Here is a 21522-nt window from a genome sequence, read left to right as displayed (position 1 = left end):
TTGAAGTCCTGACTCCTGGATCATTGCTGCTATTGTGAAGCTGAAACTTTAGGCTGATGCAATACGTTCAGTATATAAAACAAGGCATTTTTAACCATATTAATTTCTAGGGTTTAGTTTTCTCTTCAGAAAACTGAAATCTTACTTTTGCCTGTATTCGATATGCATACTGCATTACCATTCACAGGATTCCCACTCATAATGAACTTCTTAAATATAGACAATGCATTTAAAGCTTCTAGAGTCTAATAACACAATGGCAAAGAGATAGCAGCTTTAAAGATCTGCTGATTACTCTATAACCATAAAGCTTTAATTATACGACGGTCTTTGTTTGTACACAACAGAAGAACTACTGAATTTTTTCTAGATGGATAGTTGTTGATTTTGTAATGGCTTTATCTTTTTCCTTTATCTTTAATTTGCACAAGCAGAGTATTATGAATTAGAAGATTATCTTCTAATTCAGTTCCAGATCTTCCCATAGATTTCAGATCTGAATTAATGCAAGTGTCACATAGCTGGCATACCTTAAAAAGTACATGACAATAGAACTGGGTGCAACCCAAATTCATTATTTTATTTCACCTGTAGGCAAGACTGTATATTCCTTTCTATTTGCCAGAAAGAAAAAAAATAATAGTCGGTTGGGTACCAGGAAATAGATTCCCCCATGCAGGGGAAGCGTCAATGACTTTTAAAGGAGTAAAATTAAACTCCACATGGATTTCAGGTAAAAATAAACAGTATTGTGACGATAGTATCTCCTTGCAGGGGAACAAATACATTTCATGGGGTTGTGTAATAAATGGTGCAAAGTTTGCTAAAGTTTGTCTAGTCACCTATATCAAGCAGTCAACAGGTAGCATTTACGGTTTTAGAAGCAAATATCTTGTTGGTAGTTATGGGTAACTGTACCTGAAAAAACTTGCCTATTATTACAAATAGGTAGTATTATGATATAGATGGACCTATTCCAAGCAATATTTCATGTAGGCTTCATCTCTACTATTCATCGTCCATTCTGACTTCTTAACTGCTGCTTGGTTGTTAGGGTAAGGAAGGATTTTAATCCTCGATCGAACGATTTTCCTTCTATCAGAAATTTGTTAGAAAGCCTATGGGGACCTTCCCCATAGGCTAACATTGATGTTCGGTAGGTTTTAGGTGGCGAAGTAGTTGGTCGAAGTTTTTTTTAAAGAGACAGTACTTCGACTATCGAATGGTCGAATAGTCGAACGATTTTTAGTTCGAATCGTTCGATTCAAAGTCGTAGTAGCCAATTCGATGGTCGAAGTAGCCAAAAAAAATATTCGAAATTCGAAGTATTTTTTCTTCTATTCCTTCACTCGAGCTAAGTAAATGTGCCCCTTTGTCGTGATTGATCCTTGATTTTGACTGTAAACTTTTTTTAAGGGGACGAGCCCCTTTTAAGATATTTTGTAGGTACTTCTGGCCCTCAGACTTCCAGCTGAATGGTTCTTATATAGAGATGTGCCACAGTTAAAATAGAGGGACTTTAGACTAAGGCTAGGGGCACACGGCGCGATTTCGCCGCGATTCTGCGCTGGGCGAGTTGTCGCTGCGTTTTTTAAGCCGAAATAGCTTTGCTAACTTTGGCGCTGGCGTCAATGCAAATCGCGGCGAAATCGCTGCGCTAATTCACACGCGGCGATTCTTTTTCTACTGTCGCCCGGAAACGCCCAGCGAGGCAACTTCGGACGACAATAGAAAACGAATCGCCGCGTGTGAATTAGCGCAGCGATTTCGCCGCGATTTGCATTGACGCCAGCGCCAAAGTTAGCAAAGCTATTTCGGCTTAAAAAACGCAGCGACAACTCGCTTAGCGCAGAATCGCGGCGAAATCGCGCCGTGTGCCCCTACCCTTAAACATAGTCTTTTTAGACTTATCTCTTTCATCACCATTTCATTTGTTCTGGTCACATTTCTAGTAATGTTTGCGTTTAATTACATCTCAACTCACTAGGTCATATCCCAAGCAATTATATATAGTACAGGATTAGCATGCAAGGAAACGCCCTGCAACAGGCACATAATTATACATTATTCACCTAATATTTCCTTTAGACAAAGAAAAGAAGGTTAAAAAAAACAATAAATGTGAAATAATGTGAACATAAAGTAAAACTTAAAGTAAAACTTGTTCCAGCTATAATTTCTTAGAAATGTTGCAAGACAGTAAGAGAAGCTAAAAGTAGCAATAACAATACATTTATAGCCTTACAGAGCATTTGTTTTTTAAATGGGGTCAGTGACCCCTATTTGAAAGTCAGAATGGATAAGAACAAGGGAAATAATTAAAAAGCTATAAAAAAAATAAATAAATAATGAAGACCAATTGAAAAAGTACTTAGAATTGCCCAGTCTATAACATACTGAAAGTTAAGTTAAAGGTGAACCACCCCTTTAAGGTAAATTCTACTGACCCCAACAAACTGACTTATTAGCACACTAATTTACAATTCTAACTATTTATACGAACTATGTACTATTGAGTGAAGTGGGATCTATTTACTGAATTATATGAACTATCTCATGCATGACATTTCCAGCAGTGGAATGGCTAGTTATTGGACCACACATGAAGATCATAGCATTTTCCATCTATTGCTTAAAAATCCAGATCGGTCCTCTAAAGTTCTGACCCCCACCCCTAGCAGTTACAGGGTCTGTTCCCTCTATAGTTACGCCCATACTTTTTAGTAAAATGATTGGTGAATTTGTATCACAGTAGTTGTGGTTGATAAAATACATCCAACAAGTTCAACCTTTTGTCCTACCAAGTTTGTGTAGTGCACACAAGATGCATGGGCAGGCCCAGACTGGCATTCTGTGGATTCTGGCAAATGCCTGCGGATTCTGTAAGATGCTGTCACTATTTTGTAATCCAAACCTCAGCATGTTTATGGGGGGCATTGCTGCTACATTGCTGTTCCTATCCTCTAGTTTGTTTCCTTAACATCCTGAATTCTCGTTTCCTTGACTTTGACCCCACCCTGGCTTTACTTAAAGGGATACTGTCATGGGAAAACATGGTTTTTTTTTAAATGCATCAGTTAATAGTGCTGCTCCAGCAGACTTCTGCACTGAAATCCGTTTTTCAAAAGAGCAAACTGATTTTTTATATTTAATTTTGAAATCTTACATGGGGCTAGACTATTGTCAGTTTCCAAGGTGCCCGAAGTCATGTGACTTGATCAGTCACTCTTTAGGGTCAGGGCACACAGACAGATTCAGGGAGATTAGTCGCCTGGCAACAAATCTCGTCTTCTTCTCCCCGAACTGCCTCACCTGTCTTCCCGCCGGCTAAAATGTAAATCTCCAGCGGAATGGCACTCAGAGCAATTGGTTTTCCAAATTCGCCCGACGTTTTCTCGTGAGGCAACTTTGGAAAACGAATCGCCATCCCGCCGGCGATTCACGTTTCAGCCAGCGGGAAGGCAGAGAAGGCAGTTGGGGGAGATTAGTTGACCCGAAGAAGAGGAGATTTGTCGCCAGGCGACTAATCTCCCTGAATCTGCCTGTGTGCCCTGACCCTTACTGATGCACTGCAAGTTGGAGTGATGTCACCCCACTCCCTTCCCTCCCAGCAGTCCATCAGCAGAACAATGGGAAGGTAACCTGATAGCATCCTGGTAGATCTAAGAACAACACTCAATAGTAAAAATAAAATTTAAAAAAAACTGCGACTCCTTCAGTTACATTGAGTAAGAAAAACAATAGCCTGTCAGAAAGCAATATTTTACATGGTAGAGGGAATTATTTGCAGTGTAAACAGTGTAATTTACAAATACACCATAAAAATCTTGACAGAATCCCTTTGTCATTTAATGGGCTTTCACCTGGGAATTGTCATTTCCTTGGTGACTTAATTGCTGCACCTGCCCCAGAAAAAAACATGACCTCATGCAAAAATCCATGTGGCACCCAAACAGCAGAAGGTTCGCTCCAGTCATAAAAGAGTGAAAAGCACAAAGAAAGGCAATGTGCCAGCAGGGATTTATTAATTACTAAGCACCAAAGTGCAGCCATAGATATTATATAGATTCTCCCAGAAGCCCCTTACTAACAATAGGCATTATTGATTAACAAAAGAAATGCAGATCCTTCTTTTGTGCCACGTGGAATCACTATTATTTTTTCCCAAAGCTTTTTTTTTTTTTTTTGGTAATTCTGGTACAGACTCTGTATTTACTTTCATTGAAACCTTTAATCTCTCCTCTTATATTCTGTGTGTGCACAGTGTTAAAAAAAACAACTGGTGACTGTGCATTCCTCATCTTCCTTGCAGTTAAACTGGAAAGGTAAGAACAAGGAAACGCCTTAAGCTTGTGTGAGCAATAACATTTCTACTTACTTACCTAGGAAGGATCAAGGTCGGACCCAAGCTGCCCAGGAATCTACATTTAAGGTCGGCGCCCTACGTGAAGTGTTTCTGTGCTTTGTGAATGAGGTTCAGGGGTATTTTTTTTCTGTGGATGGGGGAATCATTTACAACCTGGATAAAATAGATATGTAATAGTGAAAAAGAGCTAATGGTATGAGGATTTAATTTTTCAGTTTGCACACAAAATGTTTTGTTTTTATACCAGTAACTAATTTGTAATTACTTACTGTATATCTATATGATGTTTTCTGTTTATTCAGCAATGAGCATGTACTGGTCTATTTATCACTTTATCAAAAGCCGGTAGGTGATTTTGGGTCAGTGTGTCACAAAGTCTGTGGGTCATTGGTCTAGGTCGCAGGTCACAAAATGAGTTTTGCCACCTCCCCCAACCATAGATGACATCACCTTTACTTTTAAGATGACATCACTTCCCCTTGTGTATAGCAGTTCCAAGCAGATAAAAATATGATTTGCAGGTCCAAACTTTGGTCCACCTGATTAGATCACTAATGGTGGCCAGAGACGCACAGATATTAAAGTAGGAAACAAAGTTTTGTGCAATATTCAGTGCGTGTATGACAGGAGACCAATATCGGCAGAAGCACGGGCGCTGCGCCAATGAGAGGAGTTGAGAGACCTGCCTCAGGTAGCAGCACCCATTGGTTATCAGGGGTAGCAAAAATGCCGCTCCTGGTATCTTAAAAAGACAAATTTCTGGTATTCAAACTGGAAATTTGGGTGTTCTAGTGTAGAGAGTGCAATTGCTCTTCTCTGCGCAACTAACCTGGATGGCCTTCCCTGGACCCCCTCCAGCACCAAAAAAGTGAGCGTGGAGGAGAGGCAGCAGCCGCAAGCTGCCTTAGGTGACAAAGGGGCTAAAATCGGCCCTGGGTAGAAGACTTGGATATCATTGCTCATTGATCGGGCGGGACAGAAAATTTTGATCAGGCTCCTTTGAAGGCCCCCGAACATCGGCCAGTATTTACAGCTGTATCACCAAATACAGGTAGAATTCTATTGTTTCTACCTTTATGGCCACCTTTAGCCATGAAATATTGTCAAATGAAATTAGAACTATAGCAAGCTAACCATATAGACAAATTTTATTCAAGAATAGCTTGGTTCATGGATTTGGGCTGGTTTTTCCACACAGTCTACATGTAGTCACTCTTGGGTCACTCTGGCCAGTGTTGTAAATAGGCCCCAATGGACAGGCTCAGAGGCCCCCACAAACGCCCACAGGCCAACAGTACTAGGGATGGGTGAAATATTAGACAATGTTTCTCTGCAAAAAAAAACACTTGTAGACTCTAATATATAGTTTTAAAAAATGATGCACAGTTTTAAAACTGTTGCATGGTTTGAGGCCCGAGAAAAAAAGGCAATTGACTTCAATGCATTTGGAGAATTTTTTACCACCGCAAATTTTCAACAAATCTAAACACCTCTTCAATTCCATCTTCAATCTAGCATTTCCAGCAGGGTCTGGTGCAATCACACCCCCCTGAACCCCAGCACTTACGCCACTGCCACCTGCCTTTAGAAGGCCATACACAAGCTTAGTCCAGTGACTTACAACCAGGGCAGCACAACAGAAATCTATTTAATTCTCACATATACTGCACAAAGACAAGTGAATACACCGCAGTATGTTATTGTTAAAGGGATACTGTCATGGGGAAAAAATTGTTTTTCAAAATGAATCAGTTAATAGTGCTGCTCCAGCAGAATTCTGCACTGAAATCCATTTCTCAAAAGAGCAAACAGATTTTTTTATATTCAATTTTGAAATCTGACATGGGGCTAGACATATTGACAATTTCCCAGCTACCCCAAGTCATGTGACTTGTGCTCTGATAAACTTCAGTCACTCTTTACTGCTGTACTGCAAGTTGGAGTGATATCGCCCCCTCCCTTTTCCCCCCCTAGCAGCCAAACAAAAGAACAATGGGAAGGTAACCAGATAACAGCTCCCTAACACAAGATAACAGCTGCCTGGCAGATCTAAGAACAACACTCAATAGTAAAATCCATGTCCCACTGAGACACATTCAGTTACATTGAGAAGGAAAAACAGCAGCCTGCCAGAAAGCATTTCTCTCCTAAAGTGCAGGCACAAGTCACATGACCAGGGGCAGCTGGGAAATTGACAAAGTGTCCAGCCCCATGTCAGATTTTAAAATTGAATATAAAAAAATATGTTTGCTCTTTTGAGAAATGTATTTCAGTGCAGAATTCTGCTGGACAAGCACTGATGCGTTTTGAAAAAAAAAAATTTCCCCATGACAGTATCCCTTTAAGCCAGAAAGCCAATGTCTGAGTATTGCCATGTCTACTATCTGAAATACTCTGGACCTTAGGTTTCCTGGATAAGAGTTTTTTTCCCTAATTTGGATCACCATACCTTGTCATACCTTGAACAGTAACACCAAAAAATTAAAGTGTTTTAAAGTAATGAAAATATCATATAGTGTTGCCCCGAACTGGTAAAACTGATCTGTTTGCTTCAGAAACACTACAATAGTTGATATAAACAAGCTGCTGTGTAGCAATGACGGAAATTAAAAAAAGGCTATATGGCACAGGTTAAATAGTGGATAACAGATAACACCATTATGTTCTACAGAGCTTATCTGCTATCTGCTGTGTAATCTGAGCCTTTTCTCCTTTGAATCGCTGCCCTAATTGCTACACAGCAGCATAATTATATAAACAATAGTAGTGTTTCTGAAGCAAACACAGAAGTTTTACCAATGGAGGGCAACACTGCATTATATTTGTATTACTTTAAAACACTTTAATTTTTTGATGTTACTGTTCTTTTAAATAAACCAAATAGGATTGTTTTGTCACCAATGTGGATTCATGCACCTTAGTTACCATCAAGTACAAGCTATTGTGTTATTATTAATTTATTACAGAGAAAAATGCTAACCATTAAAAAATGGAGTCCATGAGAGATGGCCTTCCAGTAAGTCTGAGCATTCTGGATAATATGGTGTTTCCTAATAAGGAATCTCATACCTGTATAAAACAAACCACCTCCACATCACATACTCCAGCTGCAGGATGAAAAAATGGACGTAACATAAAACTATGGGCAGATTTATTAATGCTTGTTCATTGTTTTCTGAGCTCCAAAGAAATCAAAAAATGTTTTCCACATTTGAAGTACAGGTATGGGATCCGTTATCTGGAAACCCATTATCCAGAAAGCTGAGAATTACGGAAAGGTTGTCTCCCATAGACTCCATTTCATCCAAATAATTCAAATTTTTACAAATGGTTTCCTTTTTATTTGTAATAATAAAACAGTAGTTTGTACCAGATCCAGACTAAGATATAAGTAATCCTTATTGGAAGCAAAGCCAGCCTATTGGGTTTATTTAATGTTTACATGATTTTCTAGGAGACTTAAGGTATGAAATTACGGAAAAGTCCGGAAAACCCCAGGTCCCGAGCATTCTGGATATCAGTTCCCATAACTGTAATTACATTGCACTACAAGGTAATTTTAAGATACTGATGCAATATTTGGATTTCTGGGGTAAGCTAACTAGGGGACTTTCAGGCCTTGCAGTATAACGTGTATATACTTACAGAGCTTGCTACAGAAGTGGAAATAGACGCTGTCCTGTTAAAACATTATTTTGTTTCTTAGGTAATCTGCAATGTATTTGTATTTCCACTTTGTGATTGTGTGGGTTTCCTCCGAGTACACAAGCCAAATGCCAAAACCTACAGGTAGAGTAACGGGCTCCTAGGCTTGCCACCTTTTCTGGAAAAAATACCAGATTTATTTATCATTTTACTCTATTACATTGGCTCCAAGCATCATTTGTGCCAATATCAGGCCTGTAAAATAGCAGCCAGGTGGTGACCCTGATAAAACTGACCCTGGTGTGTGAATGTGACAGGGACCTTAGATTATAAACTTCACTGGGGCAGGGACTGATGTAACTGAGGTATAATCTCACGTGCCAGTGCCATATAAATAAATAACTTATAATAATAACTTAAAACATCCCCCCAGGAATAAATGTTAAGGTAATGCATAAACTCTTCAAAATTATAAAGGGTAAGTTTACCTTTAAGTTAACTTTTAAAGTATTTTATAGAATGGCTAATTCTAAGCAACTTTTTAAATGGCCTTCATGTTGGCCTAGTTTTTGGATTATTATTGCTTTCTTCTTCTGACTCTTTTCAGATTTCAAATTTAAAAAAAAAACAAATCATCTGTAACACTACAAATGTATTGTTATTGCTACTTGTTATTATACACTCTCTATTCTGTCCCTCTCCAATTCATATTCCAGTCTCTTTTTCAAATCAGTGCTTGGTTGCTAGGGTAATTTGGACCCTAGCAACCAGATTGGTGGAATTGCAAGCTGGAGAGCTGTTTAATAAAAAGCTTAATAACTCACAACTACAATTAAAGGGGTGGTTCACCTTTAAGCTAACTTTTAGTATGTTATGGAATGGCTAATTCTAAGCAACTTTTCAATTGGCCTTCATTATTCATTTTTTTATAGTTTTTGAATGATTTGCCTTCTTCTGACTCTTTCTAGCCTTCAAAGGGGAGTCATTGACCCCCCTTTAGAAACCAAATGCTCTGTAAGGCTACAAATGTATTGTTATTGCTACTTTTTATTACTCATATTTCTATCCAGACCCTCTCCTATTCATATTCCTGTCTCTTATTCATATTAATGCAGGGCCGCCATCAGGGGGGGGGATAGGGGGGACATGAAGAGGGGCTCGGCAGTGCTGCAGTTTTGAAACACCAGGCCCCCCTTACGAGCGCCCAAGCAGTGCGGCCATTTCGCAAGTCCCGAATGCGGAAGTGCCGTAAAGCTGAACAGCCGAAGGAACCGAAGCGGCGAAAAGACCCAAAGTCACGAAAACAGTTGAAATTGAAGTCCTGAAGTGGCGAAAAGACCCGAAGTCACGAAAGGAGGCGAAGTTGAAGTCCTGAAGCCTTGAGTTCAGTTCTACCAAACACCAGTTTGTGTTTTTTTTGTTTTTTTTTTTAATCCCCTGGCCACCAATGTATTATTTTAATATTCTATAGGCCCCTGCCACCTATGGTTTTTTTTTTAAAAATTTGGGGCCCCCAATTTTTTTTGTAACTTGTAAGGGGGGCCCTGGCACCAATTTATTTTTTAAAACATTTTTTTGGGGGGCCCTGGCGCCAATGTTTTTTTTTTTTTTTACTTATAAGGGGGCCCTGACCATCAATAGCTTTTTATAACTTGTGTGGGGGGTTACTGTTTTAGCGCTGATGTCTGTGTGGTCTTTTAACTGTGATGTGGAGTGGGATATGGGGTGGGGCTTGGGCGCCAGTGTGGGCGGGGCCCAGGGGGCCCCAAAAATGTTGTTGTACGGGGCCCCTTGATTTCTAATGGAGGCCCTGTATCAATGCATGGTTGCTAGGGTAATTTGGTCCCTAGCTACTAGAACGCTGAAATTGCAAACTGGAGAGCTGCCGAATAAAAACGAAATTACTCAAAAACCACAAATAATAAAATATGAAAACCGATTGCAAACTGTCTCAGAATATCAATCTCTACATCATACTAAAAGATAACTCAAAAAATGGAATTGCAAACTGTCTCAGTATCAAAAGGTGAATGTCTCCTTTGATTCCCAAAACGTATAGCCCAACGCAAGCAGCTGATTTATTTCAGTCACATAAACAAACAGGACTTGAATTAACGTAATGCCTTTCCCCGTGAGTAAGGGGTGGGCGGGGCAATGTCCGAGTTCTGACGCCCCTGTAATGTATTTAGTTGCGGCTGGAGGAGTAAAGGCGCGGCGCAGCGCTCGGGTTAAGAGGAGTGGGTGGGGCACAGGGAGCTGATTATCGCCTCAACTGCACCTGTGGCTACCGTGTGTCCGCGCTACGCAGTTTTCAGAGAGGAGAAGCGGTAAGTGTACTGTGTCTACTCGGCGGTACTTAGGTACCGATAGTGCCCCGCCCTGCTCTCACACAAGTCGTTTCTCGGCGCCCGCTCTACAGAACGTACCTTTTAGTGTAATATAAAGGGGGAGTCGCATCTTCTAAATACACAGGAACCGGTGCAGGTTGTAGCGCCAGTCTCATGAGGCAGCTCGGGACTTTCCTTGTGACTCTGGGGAGGGATGATCGTGACTATGGAAGAGCTCGTACAATCCAATTCTTCCGCTCCCATAACTTTATCATATTATTCACCCCTTTCCTGTTGGCACTTCCCCCTCACACGGCTCAGTGTGTTGTTTAATGTGAATGAGAGACTGGAATATATGAATAGGAGAGGCCTGAATGGAAAGATGAGTAATAAATGGTGTAGCCTTACAGAGCATTTGTTTTTTAGATCGGGTCATTGACCCCCGTTTGGAAACAGGCTAAAGAAAAAATAATTATATAAAAGTAAATAAAGACCAATTGAAAAGTTGCTTAAAATTGGCCATTCTATAACCTACTTAAAGGTGAAGCACATCAATCTGGGTACAGTCTGCAGCTTACCTCCTGCTAGTCTCCATGTCTGCTACTTCCAATGGCTATTTCGGGTCAGGACACGCTCAGATTCGGGGAGATTCGTCACCCGGTGACAAATCTCTTCTTCGGGTCGACCATTCTCCCCGAACTGCCTTCCCGCCGGCCAAAATGTAAATCGCCAGTAGAATAGCACTCGCAGCGCTTTGTTTTTCGGAAAATGAAGCGTTCCTGAGTGCTATCCCTCTGGCGATTTATATTTTAGACGGCGGGAAGGCAGTTTGGGGAGATTAGTTGACCCAAAGAAGAAATTTGTCACCGGGCGCCGAATCTACCTGAATCTGAGTGTGTGTCCTGGCCCTTGGAGTTGCTAGATGAAGAACCGCAGTAGGGGTTACAAGCAGGGTTGCCACCTGCCCGGTGTTTTACCGATAAAACACCGGCCAGTAAAAATGATGGTTGATCCCAATGTTATTAATCGGGAAAAAAAGATAAATAATATAGGAAGGCCGTATTGTTTTCCAGAAAAGTTGGCAACCCTAGTTACAAGAGACGCTTCCCTGGGGTGAATATATAATGACAGCCACCCCTGTCTAACAAGAGAGACATCCCTGGGGTGTATAGAGGAGAATCCCCCGTATCTAACTGGAGAGACATCCTTTCCTTCTGGCCACTACACAACTGTTATGAATTCCTTCCCAGGTACCCCTTGCTGCTATTAATGGACTGGCTTGTGTATAGTATTTAATTTAAGTACGCAATGTTGTGTGTGGCTGCCGTCACTATACAGAATGCTGCTGACAAACACTTGTATTGTAACAACAGGCAGCCTATAGTAAGGAGACCAGTGTGTAAGAACATGTACAGGGTACTTTATGTATCAGCTCTCCACTTCCCCTTATTCCTTTAATTAGGTCTATCTTGCCTTCCGCATACAGTACTAATGAAGTGCTAGTATTATTATGTTTCATGTTTGTCTATCCAATGATAGTCACTGTTTTTAACCAATCACTTAGCACTTGTACCATGTCAAATTGGTCTGTTATTTGACCATTATACACAAGAACCATGACTATCCTATAAATTATATCCTTATAAACGTGAGTTTTGATGTCATATAACTCACTGAAACTTGTGTATTATAAGAAATAAAATTCGCCCTGTTGTAAAATATGAGGATATTTGAAGTCACCTTGTAGTTACATGACTTGTATAAAAACACTCCGCCTTTGGCCTCATGCTTGTATATAGTCATGGAACTCCTCGGTAACGTATAATATTATATTTTACAAGAGGGTGTACTTTATTCACTATTTAATAAACTGTAGGACCCTGCTTTTATGTTTTCCTGGGGAAAAAAATGCACATAAAATTCAGGCACAAAATAATTCAGCCTTACCAGCAATGGGCAGCAAAGACAATTGGGTCTCATCTATCAACACCGGGCAAATTTGCCTATGGGCAGTAACCCATCTCAACCAATCAAATTGCTGCATTCATTGTTCTACTTGCAACTGGCTTTAAAAAGCTCATCACGGATTGGTTGCTATGGGTAGCTGCCCATGGGCAAATTTTCCCAGTGTTGATAAAGTGAGCCCCAATGTAATTTCTGGGAATAAGTACAATCCGGGTACATAAAAGCGGTGTCCTACTGTATTACAATATTTGTGCACATAAATTTATTACACTTGTGTGTCTTTATAAAAAAGATAATATTTCAACAACAAGGTAAGTCTGCATCACTGTTGCAAGTGCCAGTTCAATAACTCTGTGATTATAATCACTTACCCCAGAGCCTGGCTGGCACAAAAATCCACTGGCCCAGGCTAGTATTTTAGTGAGCCCCACCATCATTTTTCCTGTCTCCGGGACCTTTACTCCAGCACAAGGCCCATAATGGTATAGAAAAACTTTTGCTTTTTTTTTCCCCCTCTTAATTTCTGATTTGACTGTACTGCACATGCACAAAGCCTAGCTGCAAGGGATCCCTGCTAAATGCAAGACTACTACCCTAGGCTACTCACACACACATGTAAGCGGCAAACGTAGGTTTGATGCAGCATGTTGCATTTCACTTGTGTTAGTCGCAAACATGCGTCTGTGTGAGTACAGCCCCCTTCACAATAATTGACTGCGTCTACTCCTGCGCTCCCCTGCAGCTGAACGTAAGAAAGCACAACGCTTTGAATGGTTTCTAATCTATGAAAAAACTGGAATCAGTGTAGTCGGGTGAAAAATATGAAAACGTGACTTAAATCTAGAGCTGGCAAAAAGTTTTAGAGCAAAACCCACCTAAAGAAAACTTGAACGTCATGAAGGCTACAAACATCTTCATCTTCGCCTCTTCTTACTTATTTTTTCAGATTTACCATTGACGTGATTAGTGATTGTTTGCATCATGAGCATTCTACCAACACAAGGCAGTGTACCAGGTGAGTGCATGCATTTTCTGACTACGTGAGTTTACTGTGAGCAGGCTTAGCCAAAATCAAATTATTGACCTAATATATGACAGTTGTGGTACACAAGATGTATTTGCATGGAGGTGCTGAATGTTGTCACTACAGCAGTGGGGGTTTTGGGTTATTGCAATGTGAAGGCTTTGAAGTCCATGGGATTTGGGGGTCGGGGGGAAGCAGTCATTGGTACTCTTCTGCTGGCGTTCTGTGCTGCTGGCATTCTGTGTACCTGTTTACAGGCAAGTTAAAACAAGAACAGGAAGTCAACTGTCATTTTTATATTTTCTGAAATCTGGGAGATGGTTTAAATTTTTTTTTTTTTTTTGTTCCTATCGATCTCACTGCTTTGTGCAGATGGAATATCTGTCTGTAAAGATTTGGCAGTTGCTCATATGAATAGTGCTATAGCGGTATATAGTGAATTCTTTTTTTGTTTTGTTGTTTAGTCCAGCTTGTCCATCCTGTGTCCATCATTGTTTTTGCTGGGATGTTGTGTACTTTTCTCTGTCATCCTGTTTTTATGAGTTGTTGTGGTTGGGTAAACTTCCTTGTAATCATTGGCTCCTCGGCACTAGTAGCAGGCTTTACGCCCTTTTAAATGCATATTGTCAAGGGAAAACGTTTTTTTTGTTGTTGTGGTTTTTAAATATAATGTATTGCTGACCTGCATTGGTAAAAGTTATGTGTTTTGTTTTAGAAAGACAACTATAGTTTATATAAACAAGCTGCTGTGTAGCCATGGGGCAGCCATTTAAGCTGAAAAAGGAACAGGCACAGGCTACTAAAAGGAGAACTAAAGTTAAAAAACCCCTACCCTACATAGGCGCATTTGCCAGGGGTAGCAGGGTCTAAGTCTTTACTTACCCCTCCGTGCAGTTTCTGTCCAGAGGAGTTCACTGGCGCCATCTTCAGCCACTTCAGTAGTCTTCGGAATGAGAATTTTCGGGAGTTTCGGTGCATGTGCAATTGTCGCGAAACTTGGAAAATTGCTCCAACTGCGCATGCGCCAATAAGCCGTTGTCATTCCGAAGATTACCGAAAAGATGGCTGGACAGAAACTGCACTGAGGGGTAAGTAAAAGACTTGGGGGCATTCGCCTGGGGGGGGTCTATATAGGGTAGGGTTTTTTAACTTTTGGTTTGAATTCTCCTTTAACAGATAACTGATAAGCTCTGTACAATAGTATTGTAAACAGTGCATCTGGTATGTGCTATGTAACCTGATCCTTGAATTTGCCCCCGTGGCTACACAGCACCTTGTTTATATAAACTATTCTAGGCTTTCTGAAGCAAACACCCCAGATTTACCAGTGCAGGGAACAGTACATTATATTTTAATTCCTTTAGAGCTTCCTTTTTTTTTTTTTTTTTTTTTGGTGTTACTGTTCCTTTAATAGTGCTGTGCCAGCAGAATTCTGTACTGAAATCTGACATGGGTCACTCTAGACATGTAGTCAGTTTCCCAGGAGCCCTCAGGTCAATGTGACTTGTGTTCTTATAATCGTCAGTCACTCTTTACTGCAAGTTTGAGTGATATCACCCCCCCCCCAAGCAGCCTAACAATAGAACAATGGGCAGCTAACCAGATAGCAGCTACATGACACCAATGCTGAAGGCTTTATGTAATGCTATATTTTGTCCTGCTTGGGTGCTATTCTCATGCCTACTACTAGGGGGGCTAGGGAACACTTGGCACTGCAAACGAGACCCTTGTATAATACAATGGGAAGAGGAGAAACAATAGCTGTTTGAAAGCAGCTCCATCCTGAGTTAGCTGCCTCCACACCAATATTACAGCTAAAAAAATTAGGGATGCACCGAATCCACTAGTTTGGATCTGGTTGAACCCCCCAAATCCTTTGCGAAAAGATTCGGCCAAATACCGATCCAACTCCCAATTTGCATATGCAAATTAGGGATGGGGAAAACATTTTTTACTTCCTTGTTTTGTTACAAAGTCACGCAATATGCAAATTAGGATCTGGATTCAGTTCGGCCTGGCAGAAGGATTCGGTCGAATTATCGATTCGGTGCATCCCTAAAAAAAAAAACAAGTTGGTTCAAGAATTAGATTTTAAATGGTAGAGTGAATTATTTTCAGTGTTAACAGTGTAATAATAAAATGAAAATGTAAACCATTAAAATCATGACAGAATCCCTTTAAGCCTTGCTTCCTCTGTGTTTGTTTTTCCCTTGAGGAAATTAATCTTTTTGCATCTTAAAGGGGTTGTGCACCTTTGAGTTTACTTTTAGTATGATGTAGAGCAGGGGTCCCCAACCTTTTTTTACTCATGAGCCACATTTGAATGTAAAAAAGAGTTGGAGAGCAACACAAGCATGAAAAATTCCATGGGGATATCAATTAAGGGTTGTTGTTGGCTGTTTGGTAGTCCCTTCATGGACTGGCAGCCTACAGGAGGCTCTATTTGGCAGAACACCTGGTTTCTATACAACCAAAACTTGCCTTGAAGCTGGGAATTCAAAAATAAGCACCTGCTTTGAGGCCACTGGGAGCAACATCCAAGGGGTCGGTGAGCAACATGTTGCTCGCGAGCTACTGGTTGGGGACCACTGATGTAGAGAGTCCCACAATAGTGATGTGCGGGCCGACCCGATATCGGGTGGGTTCGGGTCGACCTCGCAGTGCTCCTGGCTCCTGTCCTCCCCGCCCGCTCCGTTTTTATAATGTCGCGTCTGCTCGCCTGCCCCTTTTGTATGGGGCGGCATGGGTCTATGAAAGGACCCCCGGGTGCGGGTATTAGCAGGGCGGGTTAGGGTCGAGTGTGGGTCAGGGAAACCCTGACCCGCACATCACTATCACAGTCAGAACTGTATGCAGATCGGTAGCGAATTTTTTTTTCTATTTTTCAAGAAGTTGCACTAAAGCTGTTGCCTTTCAATATAATTTTGTATGTTGTGTCATTGAAAGATTGTAAAGCCTCACTGCAGACATACAAATCCACTGAAAGAGCCATATCCTGGTTATCAAAGCCTGTATCCAATTAAGATGAAAGACGTAACAACCTGCAAAACACCTTTTATTGTGTGGATCACATGTTTCCGGATAAGTGAATGAAGGCACTAGCCGTGTGCAGTAATTGGACATCCCATAGGATCCACATAACGGAGTCATTAGATGGAGGATAAGTTCTTTATTGCACAACTGGCTGCTGAGGCCTCTCTGACCCACAGTCCATTATGTGCCTGTAAAATACTCCATGTTGGTGTATGATTTCTGCTTATTTACATTGTGTGTAAGAGACTACAGAAATGACGGCTATTGCTGCCTGTTTTATTGCTTTGCAGGTGGGCAGGGCTCTATTAATTATTTTAATTAATCCTTTATTTTCTTTTCAGAGGAAGCTGTAACCAGATCTGGTGGTGATGTGGATGGTTTTGAAAAAGCTGTTGTTGGAGGTAATTTGTGTCCATATTTTACAGTTGTTCCTAAGGGTAGTAGCACACAGGAAGATTGGTCACCTGCGATTTAAAAAAGTTTCAGCATCTAGTGGACTGTCTTTCTGCAAGTGCCAATTTTAGGTGATTTTGGCTTCCAAGCAATTTACATCCCATAGTGCAACACGCTATTTTTTTCTAATTTTTTTTATTTTATTTTTTTGGGAGGGACCCATAAATGCTAAACAAATTTTTATATTTACTTTGAAATCCGAGGAACAACTACAGAGATGATAACCTGAGAGTAATCTGAAAATAAACTTGAAACAGTAGGTTGTAACTCCATTTGAACTGCAGTTGATCACACAAGTCTTTTTTGCCCTTTTGTTAAAGGGGTTGTTCACCTTTACAGTAACCTTTAGTATGATGTAGTTTGCAGTTAGTTTTCAGTTTTTATTATTTGTGGCTTTTTGTTGAGCAGCTATCTGGTTTTCGATATCAACAATCTGGTGGTTGGGGTCCAAATGACCGACCCTAGCAACCATGAACTGATTTGAATAAAAGACTGGAATATGAATAGAAGAGGAGCTGAATAGAAAGCTGAGTAATAAGTAACAATACATCTGTAGCCTTACAGCATTTTTTAATTCATTTATTTTTAGATCGGATCAGTGACCCCCATTTGAAAGCTGGAAAGAAGGCAAATAATTAAATGATAAACGATAAAGAAAAGTTGGAAGGCCAATTGGAAAGTTTCTTTGAATTAGCCATTGTATGACATACTAAAAGTTCATTTACACGTGGACCACCCCTTTGAAACAACCATATAGAACCACTGGAGATTTTAATGTCTCTTATCCCCCCTCAGCTTGGGACTTGCATAAGCAGGGTCAGTACTGGCTGTGTTTCACCTTCAATTTACTTTTATTATGTTATAGAATGGCCAATTCTAAGCAACTTTTCAATTGGTCTTTGTTTATTTTTTGTAATTTTCGTATTCTTTCCAGCTTTCAAATGGGGACCCCATCTAAAAAACAAATGCTCTATAAGGCTACACATTTATTGTTTTTGCTACTTTTTATTTCTCCTATTCATATTCCAGTCTCTTATTCAAATCAATGTTGGGTTGCTAGGGTAATTTGGACCCTAGCAACCAGATTGCTGATTAATAAAAAGCTAAATAATTCAAAAACCACAAGTAATAAAAAAGAAAAACAATTGCAAATTGTTTCAGAATATCACCCTCTAGATCATACTGAAAATGAACTCAAAAACTAAACCAAATACTTTTTTCAGTTCATTTTGTTTCTAGATTGTTCCCCAGAAATAGACTTTTTTTTCAATAACGTTTCATTATTTATTTTTGACTGTTTTTCTAAAATCTAAGTTTTAAAGTTGAATGTCCCTGTTAGTGCTGGGAGAATTTGGGCGTTCCGCCGAAAAATTTGCGAAACTGACACCAGCGTCCAATTTTATTTATTTTTTGGACGCTGGTGAATTTTTGCGGTGGTTTCACGAATTTATTCGCCAGCGGGAATTCGCTGCGAATTCGCGCTTGGCGAATAAATTCGCCCATCACTAGTCCCTGCCTCTGGTGTTTGAGTCTGGCAGCTCAGTAATTCAGGTGCAGATTCTGAACTGTTTTGCAACATTTAGTTGATACATTTCTCAGCAGCATCTCTGGAGTATTAGCAACTATTGTATCAAGTCTAACAGCTGCCTGTAATGAAACCCAGAGATTCTGCTCAGCAGGGACAAAGATAAGAAATGTATCAACTAAATGTATCCATTAAGAACAGATTACAGGGTCAGCGACCCCCCCTCTTTAATAGTAGAAAAACGGTCACACATCAAAAATAGAAAGTAATTGGGGGAAAAAAGTCATTATTTCTGGTGATCTATCTGAAAACACCTAGTTGTTTGAAGGTGAACCACCCCTTTAAGTTGAACTTCTGAACAGAGAGGAAGAGTCTGTGTCTGTACTGGACGGATCCTTGTGTCTCTTGTGCAGATTTGGGGTGAGCACCAGCATGATGAACAAGAGCATTATGATGATTCAGCACAAGATTTGTAGGCTGCTATGAAATCTGATCACTCACAGCTGTAATGTAAAGCTGGTTGGAGTCTTGTTCATGCATTTACATCTGACAGTCAATGTATTTCAATCAGAAAGTCTCTGTTTATCTTTTTGGATGAACATGCAGCTTGCTGTGTTCCATCCAACAGGCAAATGTTTATGTAGTTTACACACACATTTTTCTACCAGTCCCATTAAACCCATGTCTGTGTTTTGTTGATCCAACACCATTCTACAATATCTCCCGTGGAGTTTAGCTGTTGTTCTGCACTGTAACATTCCATAACTTGTAACTGCCTTGAAGGAAAATTCAACCTGTAATAAAAAAATAAAAAAAAACCCAGCCTAAGTGCCACCCCCCCCCCCCTCCCCGGGCAAATGCCCCTAATTTTTTACTCGCCCCTCGTGCAGATTTTGGCCTCGGAGTTCACTGGCCCCATCTTCTTTCTTTTGTCTTTTTCGGGACTTTCGGCTCATGCGCAGTTGGCGTAAAGTTCTGGTCCCGAACCACTGCGCATGCACCGGAAGTCCGAAAATTTCCGCAAAAATGTTCAGAAATTTTAATGCCCATCCGTGCATGTGCAGTTCTTCAGGACCGGAATTTTACTCCAACTGTGCATGCACCAAAAATGCTGTTGATGCACAAAGATTACCGGATAAGAAGATGGCTGCCGTGAACTCAGAGGCCAGAATCTGCACGGAGGGGTGATTAAAAAATTAGGTGGATTTGCCCGGGGGGGGCAGGTAGGCTGGAGGGAGTGGCTTCTACCCAGGGTAGGGTTTTTTTTTAATAAAATTACCAGTTGAATTCTCCTTTAAACGAGAAGGAAAAGAAAAAGTTATACATTACCTACATCAAAAGATCTAATAAAGATGCCTTAAATCGCAATAGTTTTAGCTCACCTATGTGTATATAAAAGCAGAAAATCATGTACAACTCTCATTCAGTAAAACGTGGCCGCCATCTTGAGAGAGGATTACAGGCTTCCCTTTCCTCTTCTTCACTATTGCGCCTGTGCAAAAAAACTCCCCTCTCCCCCAGGCGTGTCATAGATGATGTTGCGCTCACTACTTACAGTGACAATGCTCCGCGCAGAGCAAAGGAGGAAAGCTGCTCCCCTGAATCATGCGCAGTAGTAGCTAATTTGATCCAACGCGACTCAAGGCCTGGAGGACGCTTGATAAAAAATTCCCTGACGTCCCTGCGCTCACACTCTCATCAGAGCGCGTCTCTAACAGACTTGTCATACAGGTTTAGCTTTTGTTGTCCTTTAATCTATTTTCTGTTCTTAGGTGTAATTGCCGCCGTATTTATAACCCTCATTACTGTTGTGGTGCTGATCGCAGTCTACTTGTACAAGCACAAGGGCAGCTATCGAACCAATGAAAATGCAGAGGATGCGGAGGCAAGCAAGTCCTTACAGATGACAGAGGACAGTGCCCTCACCCCAGAAAAAAAGGAATATTTTATGTAGCCTCAAAATCTTTTGGGACATTTCATAATTCTTCATATCTGAAGGACTCTTAGCTGTCGACTTCTTCTGTATTTGTGGAATATTTCATAACTGAAGTATAGATCGACTCGACAAAAACCGGTGGTCTCTCTGGTCCCTGGCAAGGAGATGGGTTAATGATGTATTTTTTTTAAATCTCTGAATATCTAACATTTACTTTTGTTTTCGAAAACACCTTTTGTAACACACCCACACCCCTAACATGTTCTTCAGCACCGTTTTGCTAGAGGCGACCTTCATCTCTGCCCCTTCCTTGCCCCGCACTTTTATTGCATTTCAATTTTCAGCCCTGGAGCTCTCTGTTCTGCAAATACTTTTATATATAACTTAATAACGCTGCAAGGGACGGAGTCTAGTCAAGGGAGCATTGCTTTAGTTAGAAGTGTAGTGATCCCATACAATGTAGTTTCTTCCTGCAGAGCATATAAACACAGTGCAAGTCCTTGCTTCGGCCTATTTACAAAATAAATAAAATTCTCATTTTAATCTTCTTGCAGTTTTATTTACAAGTGCCCCATTGGACAGTTCACAAGATTTGTACTGTTTTGGGTAAGGACACACTGGCAGATGCGGGGAGATTAGTCATCCCGGTGACAAATCACCTCTTCTTCAGGCGGGACAATCTCCCAAACTGCCTTCCCGCCGGCTAGAATGAAAAATCGTTAGCGGAATGGCACTTGCAGTGCTTCATTTTTACTTTGGTCGACTTCGGAAAATGAATTGCCGCAATTACCATCCTGCTGTTGGTTTTTTTTTTTTTTTGGTATATTTTTTTACCCGGCGGGAAGGCAGTTTGGGAGATTGTCGTCCTGTAGAAGAGGTGATTTGTCGGGGGGCGACTAATCTGGCCGTGTGTCATTACCCTTAACGAGAGTAATGATAAGCAGGGTTTTTTTTGGGGGGGGGTTTGGTGGGGGTGGTTTTGCTGCAATCTTTGCCGGTGGAAATCTTTGTGAAACTGCAGCAAAAGTTTGATGTGAGCAACTGTGCTAGTACAGTTGTGCATAAAAATGTATGCAAAAAAGCATTGTGATGCATCCGTGCCCAGCCTGGAGCTGGAAAACCTTTTCCAGTGAATAAAGACGGCTGATCTGAGTTGTTTCAAACCTCACCAACTGCGCTACTGTGTGAGACTCCTGCTCAGGCCAAGGTCTGACTTCCCTTGGAACATAAGGGGTACAGCAGGAAAGG

The 21522-nt window shown here is 40.8% G+C and overlaps 1 protein-coding gene across 2 annotated transcripts; it reads left to right on the top strand.

Annotated features, from left to right (window-relative positions):
- Positions 1 to 4408: 4408 nt before the first annotated feature.
- On the top strand, positions 4409 to 20817 carry smagp.L (small cell adhesion glycoprotein L homeolog). Of its 2 annotated transcripts, none has more exons than XM_041582561.1 (4): positions 4409 to 4432; positions 13250 to 13318; positions 16702 to 16761; positions 20111 to 20817. In XM_041582561.1, exons 2-4 carry the CDS (start codon positions 13285 to 13287, stop codon positions 20290 to 20292), a joined length of 276 nt encoding a protein of 91 aa, XP_041438495.1. In that variant the 5' UTR covers positions 4409 to 4432; positions 13250 to 13284; the 3' UTR covers positions 20293 to 20817. The 2 variants fall into 2 exon arrangements, with proteins under 2 accessions (XP_041438495.1, XP_018102986.1); XM_018247497.2 differs by lacking the exon at positions 4409 to 4432 and adding an exon at positions 10183 to 10338.
- Positions 20818 to 21522: the final 705 nt, after the last annotated feature.

This window comes from Xenopus laevis, chromosome 2L (assembly GCF_017654675.1).
Source record: "Xenopus laevis strain J_2021 chromosome 2L, Xenopus_laevis_v10.1, whole genome shotgun sequence".
Lineage (NCBI taxonomy): Eukaryota > Metazoa > Chordata > Amphibia > Anura > Pipidae > Xenopus > Xenopus laevis.
Note: the sequence above shows the minus strand (reverse complement) of the source record. Positions and strands in the feature narration are given on the sequence as shown.